The following is a 12950-nucleotide window of genomic DNA, read 5'->3' as shown; positions in this document are numbered from 1 at the left end:
GAGGAAAACTGGCAGTTTTTAGTGGAAACATGTCAGGAGATCAAAGTGGATTTCCTGAGGAACAGTTTTTCTGAATGAATAAAACTTTATCATAATATAAAAACAAAGAATCTTGCTGAGGTTAAGCTTTATTGAATACACTGAAAATACAGTTTATTTATTAACTTAAATGAACACAGACATTGAAATATGAAAAGTGGAAATACTATAAAACACAGAGTTAAAAAGACAAACTTCAAACAGGGAACAATAACGGTTCAACTAAACATTTTTTTTTTTTTTTGGAGAACGAAAGAACGTACAAACATTTCTGTTGTCCCTGTAAAGATCTTTTTTTACTTTATTTTTTTACATATTGTTTGCTTTGGACATGAAGTTCTTCACTGTTTCCTGCATCTTTTGTAGAGAAGCTTTGTCCTCTTCCACAGCCTTGGAGCAAATCCTCTGGATTCGACTGTGAAGATCCTCAAGACACTTCTGTTATAAACATGAACCACAACATACATCAATAAACACCACGTTAGAACCCAAACTTAAATATTAAACAACAAACAAACCACATCAGGTACTATAGTTCAGGGTTTATCAACCACTGTGCCGTGGAAATAGTGATTCATTGGCCGGCTGATTTAATCGACCCATTTTTGCGTGTTTTACGTGTATCGGCATCAGCCAATGCGCACTGCTGCGTTTGTCAATTATGAATACGACCTAAACCACAGCCTCACCAGTTTAAACATTTGCTATTTGTTTTTCCCTAATAATCAGACTCATTACAAGCAAAAAAAACTTCCTGAAATCATCAATAGCTTCATTGTCTGGTTGTAGTTTCTTGAAGATTTCCTTTTAAAACTGACGGAAAAAACAGAATGAAAATCCTGAAATGGGAATGGCGACCTCCTTATTATTTCTAAAGTTATTTTTTATTGTTTTTTTTAAACAAAATGAAGCAGAAACTGCATGGGTGGAAATGAGCTGCTTTTCTAGTTCTTACTGTGATTCCTGACAAACAGAAGTGTTACCTCTGTGATGGACAGGTGATTGGCAGCGGTGGTAAACACAGAAGCCAGGTTGTTTGCTACTGTTCTCCGTTCCTCATTGGTCTCCTGCAGCACCAGGTGGTACCTACACGTTAAAAATAAAACACATGACCAACATGAGAGCAAAGCATTAAAACTAACTTATTGACTAAAGCCGAGAGACAAAGGAGCAGAAGTGAAAGTAATGGATTACAAGTACTCACGTTACTGTTGCTTTTATGGGTGCTTCTGAGTATATTTCTAAATCAGTAATTTTACTTGTACTTAAGTATGTTTTAAAAGAAGTCATTTGCTACATTTCTACACCCAACCTTTACTGAGTAAATTATTATTCTATTTTTTTTATTTTTTTTGTTTCATGGTGTCTCCATAAAATTAGTTCAGGCAGGCACAAAAGTCAAGCTAGCCCCACCCCTTCATCTGTCAGTAGCTGTTAACAACTGACAGCATCCATCCCCTAATCAGTTAATCATCCAGCTGATCATGTTCTAGTTGGTCTCAGCGTTGCATTTAAAACACGGCAACACGCCTACTTCCGCACACCTTTGTATGCAAACGCCTCGCAACCCACCCCCACCAAAGCTCCTCCTCTTCTGTCTAATTAAACTGTCTTTTGTTGCCATCTAAATATCTGGGCTACTGTTCCAGGGGGTCCTGCTGACCGCTCTCTCTGCTTATGCCTCTCCTTGTAGCTCATGGAAAAGCAAATGGGAGCTGCAGAAAAGTCATAATAATGACAGCGTAATGTCAGCCTTTATGAAGAAAACTTTAAGTAGCGTGCTACTTAATATATATATTTTTTCTTTATACAACATTTTATTTTAACTAGATTTAGATTTGAGAAATTGAAAGTAAAGAATAGAGTTGTTAAAGACTGTGTTGCATTTTATTTTGAAAAAGAAAAATTAACATATATAAAATATATTTTCAATCAGAAATGATTTTTAACACATTCCAGGTGACCCCTAGGTTGAAAACCACTGCTCTAAATGCACGTTTCAGTGTGACTTACTGTTGCTGTGCTGCCTTCAGCTGCTGCACAACCTCATCATAACCAAAGTTCACTTTCTTCTCCAGAAGTTTGCGGTGATTATCAGCAGACTCCATTTCTTCTGCCCAGTCCTGTTCTTCTCGCGCTAGCTCCTAGAAATAAAATTAAAAATAGAATGAAGTCTGGTGGAGGTCACAGAAACACTTCTGTGTGATGACGAAGGCTGTACCTGCATCTCAGAATCCAGACGTTCGTCCAACTTGCGGATCTGCTCTCTGAGCTGCTTCAGGTCGTTGGACTTATCCATGATGTTAGAGTTTACCTACACACACACGCACACAGCAGGGTTTAATCACTGAGTTTTGACTGTAGATACAACACAGAGGAAGCTTTATACACGCACACACACCTGTTCACACGACTCCTCCAGGCTGAGCTTCATGTTGGAGCAGCGACTGATCTCCTCCTCCACGTCACTGATCAGTTTCCTCAGCTTGATCTGACACACAGTGCACAAGTTTTTAATATCACGTGTGTCAAACCTGAGGCCCGGGGGCCAAATCCGACCCTTTCGAGCCTCCATTGTAGAGTAAGGGTTCAACGATTAGTCGGCATTGTAGATTATGTCATCAAGCTGTGGACAGAGCTGATCATTGTTTTTCATGAGGAGTGGCTCATTGCACCTTTGATACATCTTAGCTCAGAGTTGTATGTACGTTACGCCCTCAATGTAGCCAAGAACGGCCCTAAAAACCTTGTTCCACGGGGCCAACGATGCCTCCAAGTCTTTTGTCTTTGTTATTCTCTGGAGCGGTGTTAACGGGAGCGCCGCACTCTACCTGAAGCTGCCATACAAGTTACATCACGGACCGTGACCAGACCACACCCCCCCTAAAGTGAACCAGTCTAAGTTCCTCTGTCAGATTCACCCAAAGTAGCAACAATTATGAAGTGGAAACTGGACTAAAGCTAACTAAGCTAAGCTAACCCACCAACACAAAGACTGGGCTAAGAGCTAACACTAACAACTTCATATAAAAAGTTTATATTAAAGAGTAAAAAGACTATTGGAGTTATTTTTGTGCTTTTTTTCATTATAAATTAATTATTTACAATAACACTAATAGAGTGACCCACATGTATGTGTAAATGCTATTACTGAATTAGATTCTAGTGATGATATATTTATTGTAATTTGTGTTTGTAAGGAACCTGTTTACACTTAAAGTTGTAAATGCTTTTATTTATTTATTTTTTTAATTTATCGTAATTTTTATCGTTACCATGATAAACAGCAGACATTATTGGGATACATTCGACCATCCCTAGTCTGGGAGCATTTCACCCCCGACACAATAAAAAAAAAAGCATTAAAAGATTGTAGCAACATAGAACAAATAATTGTACGATTTATCATCCGATTAGTCAGAAAAACTAAATAACCACACAGTTTATTTGTTATTTAGATTTGGTTTTAAAATAGAAAAACCAAAGAACGAAGGGTACACGGATTGTAGTAGTAATCATTGTTATTGATACCAGAATTAATCATGAACTAGCGATAGAATGACTAAATGACGTACCTGGATCTGAGACTTCTGTTGAACCATGAGAGCGTTTCCAAATTCAAAAGGTCTGATTTCAAAATCGTGACCACATGCGTTCTCAGCGGACAGTGGGATCAGCTTCAGTTTACGAGCCAGTTTGTGATACTCCGTCAGCTTTAGCTCCGCCTACCATGGACAGCACAGCGTTAAAAAACATTAACTTATATTTATAGACAATATAGTGTAGGGATGAACATTTAGAAAAAGATAGCTAATAGTCATATGTCTATAGCATCTTATATTTAACCCTCCTATTATCCAAGGGGTCAATTTGGCCTCATTCAAAAATACAACAGTTGACTTTATTTCTTGTGACTTTTTTTGATTTTGATTAAGCATAAAATTATCATGATGACATTTTTTTTCAATGTGCTGAACACGTATTGCACGCATTGGTGTTCCTCTGGGGTCAATTTGATCAAACTCCTCACACACACACACACACACACACACACACACAAAAATAAAATAAAAAAAATCATGTCAAATAATTCTAAAGCCCAGATAACTAAATAGGAGGGTTGATTGAAACTTTATAGTGAATAACCTGAAATATGTTACAAAAAAGCAGATAAAAATAAGTAAATAAATATGCTTATAAGAGGAAAGAGAGGATTACCAACATAAATCATTATGGTTCATTCTGTGAGAGTCATGAATTACCAGATTAGAAAAGATTTGGACAAACGATTTTCCAGATACACCAACTCTAAAACTGAAAGTGTGACCTGATGGTGGCGCTGCAGGAAAGGTCAAAGGTCATATCATCACCACAACCAATAGGGTTTATACTCTAATGGTTATTGATGTTGTCAGTAAATTTGAGACGATTTGGATGAAAACTATTAAAAATAAATGAATTCTAATTTAAAAGTTTGTCCTGATGGTGGCGCTAGAGAACAGGTCAAGGTTTCATTATCAAGGAATTATTTATGGATTCAACAAATAAACAACAAAAACGTGGTCAACAATTTTATGAATATCATTTTCTGGAGATAAATATCCCTGGGATCAATCTGTAAAATATGATATTTGATTATTGATTATAAAGTACCTTCTCCTTGACTTTAGCCAGAGCGATCTCTTCGTTCCACTTGTGTTGTTCAGCATCTTCATGAGACTTTGTGAGGCTGGAGATGGTTTGTTGGAGTTCTCTCTTCTCTCTGTTGATTCTCTCCACATCTGCAGGCGTGAACTTCTGGTTCTGCAGGAGATGCTGCAGCTCATCTCTCTCATGTTTTAGAGTTTCTAGAAGATTGACTAGAGAAGTCAAACGGCACAAGTAAAATACATTAAAGTACATTTAGGTAACATAATGTTATGGCTTATGATGCACCTATAATATCAGGTCATATTCATCATATTTAGATAAATATGTGGAGTAGAAACATGATGATGCTGCTGCTGCTTACGATTTGTCTCCAACTCATCTTTAAGTTCTGAGTCTCTGCTCTCCAGCTTTGCTTTAAATGAGTCCAAGCTGCTCCGATAGCTGTGGAGTTTCTGTAGATCTGCTTGAAGTTTGACTTTTTCCATCCTCGTAGTCATCAGACGGTCCTGTTCACAGCAAGAATGTGGTTTGGTGTCATTGACACATTTTCAATTTCACTTTTTGAATGAGGTTTTGTTCTTTTTTTAAGTGGACTCTACACCAGAAGTGGGCAACTTCTATCACAGCGGGGCCCACAAAAAGGGCCACATTATCAACATTTATGGCAGGATTCCGAGTATTAATACAGAAAATAACAAATAGTTTTTTTTAATCATAATTTGTGTGTTTTTCTGTCATTCTCTGTATGTTTGATGTTATATTGCTCGTTATAATTATTTTTTGTGCATTTCTGTTGTCTCTGTGTATTTTTCCTGTAAAGCGTACGTTTTTTGTCATATTGAGTATTTATGCTGTCATTTTGCATTTTTTGGAGTAATTTTTGTGTATTTCTGTTGTCGTTTTGCTTGTTTGTTCGTACTGTGTGGGTTTGCGGAGTCATTTTCTGTGTTTTTCTTGTCTTTTTGTGAACTTTTGTTGTCATTTTCTGTGATTGTGCATATTTATTTTAGTCATTTTCAGTATTTTTCCTGTAAAATGTATGTTTTTTGAAATCATATTGAGTATTTCTGTCATCACTTTGCATTATTTGGAGAAATGTTTGTGTATTTCTGTTGTTTTGCTTGCTTGTTAGTACTGTGGGTTTACAGAGTAATTTTTTTGTGTTTTTCTTGTATTTTTGTGTACCCAGGTTGTGATTTTCTGTCATTTGAATATTTTTTTGGAGTAATTTTGAGTATTTTCCCTGAAAAATTTATGTTTTTGGAGTCAGTATTTACTGTATGTTGTCATTTTGCATTTTTTGGAGTAATTTTTGTGAATTTCTATTGTCGTTTTGCTTGTTTTTTAGCACTGGGTTTGTGGAGTAATTTTGTGTTTTTCTTGTCATTTTGTGTATTTTTGTTGTTGTATTGTGTTATTTGGAGTAATTGTGTGCATTACTGTTGTCGTTTGGTTCCTGTGTTTATTGGTTTTCTCTATTTTTGGAGTATTTTCACTGTATTTTCCTGCAATGTTGTAACTCTCTGTATTTTTTTATGTATTCTTGCTTTTGTTTTGTGTATTTCTCTGTCATTTTGTACATTTACTTTGGGGGCCATATAAAATTAGATCGAGACCCGCCAGTTGCCCATGACTGATTTTTTTCAGGAGTTTAAAAGTCTTACAGTTTTATTGTCTTTCTCCAGTCTTTCCACCTCATCGCTGAGAATCCTGTATTTTTCCTCCATTGAGGCCAACAGGGCGTCGTCAACATTGTAGAGTTTCTCTGTGAGGACGTTCATCATACTTCAGTTAGCAAAATACTGGATTTAAAACATAGACATATGTTATTGTTATGATTATTGAGAACTGACTGACTTACTTAGTCGAGTGAGGAAAGAATCGTCTTCATCCTCAAAGATGTCGTTGCCCTGCATGAACTTTGAATACGTCTCCGCCGTGTAATCCAGGAAAAGCTACAAAACAAAAGGTGAAAGTCTTTTTTTTAAACAATCTGTATTTATATCACACTTTCCATACTTTTATTTATTTAATCTTTAAACAAAGTTGACAGAAAACACTATCTTCTTATCAAAATCTACATGTTAAAAGTAAATGTAAAGCTCAATGTTAAATCTAAATTTTAAATGTAAATCTAGATATTAAATCTAAATCTAAGTGTTAATGTAAATCTAAATGTAAAATTTAAATTTACATGTTAAATCTAAATCTAAGTGTTAAATCTAAATGTTAAATCGGTCGTCAAGTGCAAAGCTAAATGTTCAGAAATTATACAAAGTAGGCGATCACAAAATTTAACATTTAGATTTACATTTAAAATTTAGATGCAACACTTACATTTAACATTTAGATTAATTTTTCATGTGGACACATTTTAACAATGATATAGAAAATGCTGTTTTACATGAATTTCTGTCTCAAATGAAAGAAAAATGAGCTAAATGTTTAATTTGTCAGCTATGAGAACGTGACCAAGCTTTTACACCCCATAGACACACACTGTATTAAAGTGCTAACACTGTTTAAAGACGTGACACACCTTGTTATATTCAGGCCCTTCTTCAATGTTGTCGCTGTCTCCACTGAAGTCACTGAAGAGCAGCTCCTGTTTCTGCAGACTCCAGTTAACCTGCCACACAAAACATACAAAAAACGTATATTTTTATTTTTTTATTAACGATCGCTTAAAGACTATGTTTGAAAAGTGGATGTAGTTTGTTTTGCTCACCTTGACAGCATCGATGAGCCACATTAGTGCACCCAGTGCCTGTGGCCATGTGTGAGGAGCTCCAACAGAATACATGGAAGACTTTGAAAGAATGAACGGATACCTTCAAAATAAAACACCACACACAAGAAGCATCATTAGCATTGTTTCTTAGACCTACAGAAAACATAATGTATTTGCGTGTAAAAATAGTATTATATATATATTTTATCTACAGTACCTTTAAGAGCCACTAAAGAGCCTTTTGAGTTATTTATTTTTAGCTTGCATAGAAACAGCTTGAAATGAAATTTTCTAAAAAAAAAAAAGCACATGCAAAACACAAATAACTCCATCAGTGTTTTTACTGCTGCTGAATCTTGTTTCATTTATCTTATGAGTTACATAAAGTTATGATTAATAAATAACTCTATGATTACTATAATTAAACCAGATCAAGCTGATGATTTAATCATTCAGAATATTTATGTGTAATAATCTCAATATTTACATTAGTCTAATGGGACAACTTTGTCTGTAAACATGTGAAATATAATAAAAAACATTGCGTTTCACAAGTTTGAATGGATTAATTAGAGACATTAATATTATGCTAACATTTATTTCACACAATGTGTGACATGTTTAGCTTTTATTCTTCCATACAAGTGTTAAATCTGACCATAAATAGATCAGTGGCTCTTTGTGGTTTTATGACAGTAAGACTTGTTCTTTTTATTTGGTCTATTATTCCTTATATGGAGTGGTTAGCATTAGCTTCTAGCCCAGTCTGTGTGTCGGTGGGATAGCTTAGCATAGTTAGCTTTAGTTGAGTTTCCAGTTCATAATCGTTGCTACAGGTTCATCTCTGTCCCTGTGTTTGTGGAACTTTGGGTGGATCTGATGGAGGAACTTGAATCGGTTCCCTTTGTTTAATGGTTATCTGGTTTTAACCAAGTAGTGGTCCATGATATATCGCAGCTCCAGGTAGCCGTGACAAGCACCGTCGTCTGTGGGTGTGAGAACTGGGGGCGGGAGGAGTGGTGCACAACGTGGCCACGAAAGCTTCGCTGCGGAGCTCCCGTACACAGCGTTCCGCTACAGAGAAATTAAGTTGACAACAAACAGGGGCAGTGTTTGTTCTGTGGGACAAGATTTTTATGGGCATTCTTGGCTAAATTGAGGGACAAATGGCCCGTGGGCCTCGCTAATTTCCAACATGGGAATTTATTGTTTATATCGTGGGATGACATAATTTTAGCGGTGAGAATATTTTTGACGATATATCATAAACAATAAAATATCGCCCATTCCTAAATGGGACTACTTTACAATACAGATTTAAAATCACGTGATTGATGATGTCACATGGCCCCACTGTCTGTAAACATCCCATTGTTTTCTATTAAACATTCAGCCTAATTTTTTAGATCATTAGCAGCTTTTTCAGTCAAAATAACAACTTGTGTTGCTTTTAGTTGCTCTAAAAAATCAGGACAAGTTAAAGATGTCAATGTAAACTTCTTGTTTACCAAAAGTAAATCACGGACTCATGAAGGACTTCCATCCAAAAAGACTTCTATCCTCAGGGTTTGTGTGTCTTCAACAGTCAGTGATTTACTCACTAACTTCAGCCACCAGAGCATGTCAGCGCACTGTTTAAGGGAGAGTAAAGGTCCCTTAGGAGAGCTCTTCTGCTCTGCTTCATCATCTACTACCAAACAGCAGAGTTGGAACTATCGCCCCCTATAGTTATCAATTAATTTCAGGTCACAACTGTTTTTATCTTCTTTCTGTAAACAAAAGGTTTACATCAACATCTTTAACTTTTCCTGACGATTTAGAGCAGTGTTTCTCAAATGGGAGCAAGTGTACCCCTAGCACTACAGGGGTACTTGAGAGAGAGAGAGAGAGAGAGAGACGAGAGAGAGAGAGAGAGAGAGAGAGAGAGAGAGAGAGGAGAGAGGAGAGAGAGAGAGAGAGAGAGAGAGAGAGAGAGGAAAATAAACAAATAAAGTGTGTTGTTAGACATATATCTATATCTACTAATAAGTACATTTTAAAGATTTTAGGCCACATTTGTAAAAACAGTGGGGGATCCCTTTAAGTGTTTACCTCAGGGCTTTGAGAATAGCAGGAACCTCTTCCTCCACCTTTGACTTGGGCATCTCAAATGTTGGATCGAGCTGCCGATAAATAAACTCAAACATTTTGACAAACTCCTTGGTGGAGGGCGACTGCAGCATCTTTGAGGAGAACGGGCCTGGGAAGCCCTGCTCTGTCAGAAACTGAAGGAAAAAAAACACAGGATAGAATCTACGAGGCATACCAAGGATTCTCATAATATATACATTATGACAACATGAGCAATACAAACAAATCTGAATTCTTTAGTGGTACCTCATGCAGCTGCCTTATACATTGCTGAACAAAGGATTTATCATGCAGAGGTCTGGTGTCCTTGATCTTCTCGGAGCCTCCAAACCCAGACATGGTGCTGTTACGAGGCATACCAGCTCCACTCGTTCTGTTTTTAATAAATTGCATTAGATCATCAAAAGACACATTTCAAGTTGGCATTTCATTGCTGCAACAATGTAACATGTAGGCCTGGGCGATATATCAAGTGTCAAGATACTGTATATCGAGATTTCTGTTTTGGCAAAATTTAAAATTACAATATCACCTGTAATGAAATTTTTTTATTTTATAGCTTGTTTTCTATTAAAATTAGGGATATAACGATTCACTCAACTCCCGATACGATTCGATTCACGATACAATTCTCTCACGATTTATTTTACAAAATGGGACTGTAAACAAATAGAAAATATGGTACTATTTTCCTTTTATTTTTCATTGTCAAAATAATTCCTTGATAAACTATTCAAAACAATGCAATTTAACTAAAAATAAATCTTGAATGAAATAAATAAAGGAATAACACAAATGAAAATGAAGCCTATTAATTTAAACTCTGGTTCTATAATAAACAATGCAAAACTGCATAATAGTTCTTTTTCTTTTTAAAAGTGCAACTGAAAATGTATTTTGTGCCTTAACAATTGGACTTTAAAAAAAAAAAAAAAAAAAAACCCGTGATTGCACTAATTTACGTCATATTTGTTTGGACCAGCAGAGGGCGCTGGTAACACAGTGGTCGGTTGGCATGCAGATATCTTGCAGTGAAGACGAGAAGCTATGTTAGCAGACAGAGCTAATAGAAAAACGTGACTTTCACAGATATTCAAGTAATATTACAGATATTCTTTCAGTGCTAAAGGGGTAATGAATCATTTATTAACATATTTAAGAGTAGAAGGCAGCCAGAAAGAAAGTATTAGCAGACTCCGCCCGCCGCCTACACTTATGTAAAAAAGTACTGCGTTTCAATTTTCAGAAAATCGATATCAACCGTGATACCTATGAATCGATTTTGAACTGCCTTACGATTAATCGTTACATCCCTAATTAAAATACTCATTTAAGGAGTCGCTGCTTTTGCTTCTTCTCAAAACAGCATGAAAAGCTCAGTTAGATGATGACTGAGTGCATCCTAACCCAGACCTTCATCTAAACAAGCCACACTACAGAACTCACTCACACGTGCTGTCCCTTACAGGAAAAACAAAAAAGCCAAAAGTGGCACATATTGTGCAGCTGTGTGTTAATAAATCAGTAAATTTAACCCAGAATTGCTGTTCTGGTACGACTTTGAGTTAAAAAAAAAAAAAAAGACATTTTTTTCAAATATTGCCTTTTTGAGAAAAAATAGCAACAAGCACCTTAAAAAACTTTTTTTCGAGCCGATGGCCACAATATGATGATTGTTGTCATGGTGAATTGGCCCTCGTCAGCTTTCCGTAGATTTGACTTCATTAGCAGACCTTTGGCTTTTATCACAATATTGTATTTTGAGGTAATTTTTGAAAATTCGACTTCATATTTCGACTTTATTCTCAAATTTTCAGATTTAATCTCAACATTTCAACTTTAATTCCCATTGCCATCAAATTACTGAACCCCACTGTTTAACTCAATAACTGTAACTACTCTAATACCCCCCCACCACCACCACCAATCATATTCCTTTATTTGCACATTTGTTGTGTTTTTTTAATCATTATTTAATTTTTTTCTAATTTATGTCCATCCCACAGTCAAATTATTTTCTCTTCTCTCCCATAAATGACATACCTGGCACCAAAGAAGCTTGTTCTCTTTTCAGAGGTCACAGACGGTGGTTTTCCAATGCTGAGCTTTCCAAATGAAGGCTGTTTACTGTCGAAAGAAATAACAGCATTAAACTGTGTGATACGCTTCTTTACAGGGTCACAGTAAGTTTTACTCCATAAAAGTAGGTTTAAACTGCATCAAGAATAAAAATGTACAGGAAATGATTGTCTTACCGCCAACTATGAAGGGAGAAATGATTAAAAACTAGGGATGCACCGAAATGAAGCTTTGTATCTGGTTTCGCTGGAGATTTCTTTCTATAAAAAAGAGGGAGTTTTTTCTTCCCACTGTCGCTAAATGCTTGTTCATGTGGATCTTGTTGGGTTCTTTTTTTTTTTTTTTTTTTTTTTTTACTATGGACTTTATATTTTGTTCAGCACTTTGAGATGACTTTGTTGTATTTTGCACTATATAAATAAAGTTGAATTGAACTGAAGATGAATTGAATTGGCCGAATACCGAATATCGAAGTTGTTGAATTCTTGTTAAGTTTTTCACTATTTTTTTTAATAGTGCAGAAATAAATAGCCTCGAACATATTTTTAGACATGTTTTTTAAAGAAAGTAAATGTTTATTGAATATTATGACATTTTTTAAATATTCCAGTAGTCTTTGCTTTTCAAAAAAAAAAGCACAACAAAGTTTTTCATTTATATTAGTCCTTCAAATAAAACAAAACATGCATCCAAAAAAACAAAAGTGCATTAAAGCAGAGGTATGATGAAAAAAGAAAACACTATATAATGGTTCCGCTACAGTGATATTCATCCCTTTAGCCTCATTCAGAGGGATAAAGTTAAAAAAGTTATGTTTCCTCCCTCCCTTGTTATTCCACATTTTGTAAAGTCTGCTTTAAACAGGACAGTTGGATTTGGCCCACGTTGGTAGGTGACGTCACCTAACACGCCTCCTAGAATGTGAGCTCCTCCCTCTCCAACTATCTAACAGCTAAAATAACAATGCTGTTTAAAATACAATATATATTATACTTTATTATATTTTATTTTAAATACAAACTGCACTACTTTTTCTGCTGCTGATTGTGTTGGGAGTCACTGCTTGGAGCCACAGACCCATTGTTTACACACATCAGCTGTTAGCACTCCGTGCTAATGCTACACCAGCCTATGCAGCGAGACCCGGTGTAGTGTGAGGAGGAAATGATGGGGATGTGTGGTTCACAGCGCTAACAACGACGGAGAGTGGAAAGGAGAGAGTCTGGCTGTGTTTGTGTGGAAAGGAGGAGCTGCTGCTGTGCACTTGCAGCAACGCGCACACACTTTTCCAACTCAAAATCACTGCACGTGTTTGATTGCA

The 12950-nt window shown here is 36.0% G+C and overlaps 1 protein-coding gene across 1 annotated transcript; it reads right to left on the bottom strand.

Annotated features, from left to right (window-relative positions):
* Positions 1-311: 311 nt before the first annotated feature.
* Positions 312-11677, bottom strand: LOC114460818 (kinetochore protein NDC80 homolog; the record flags this gene model as incomplete). Its single annotated transcript, XM_028442692.1, has 15 exons — positions 312-477; positions 1023-1125; positions 2053-2183; positions 2261-2353; positions 2441-2530; positions 3615-3764; positions 4693-4898; positions 5051-5195; positions 6354-6454; positions 6551-6644; positions 7229-7318; positions 7418-7520; positions 9512-9684; positions 9797-9923; positions 11594-11677. Coding segments are annotated over 15 exons (1819 nt in total), but the record flags the coding sequence as incomplete, so codon positions are not given.
* Between the last annotated feature and the right edge of the window lie 1273 nt (positions 11678-12950).

This window comes from Gouania willdenowi, unplaced genomic scaffold (genome assembly GCF_900634775.1).
Source record: "Gouania willdenowi unplaced genomic scaffold, fGouWil2.1 scaffold_79_arrow_ctg1, whole genome shotgun sequence".
Classification (NCBI taxonomy): domain Eukaryota; kingdom Metazoa; phylum Chordata; class Actinopteri; order Blenniiformes; family Gobiesocidae; genus Gouania; species Gouania willdenowi.
Note: the sequence above shows the minus strand (reverse complement) of the source record. Positions and strands in the feature narration are given on the sequence as shown.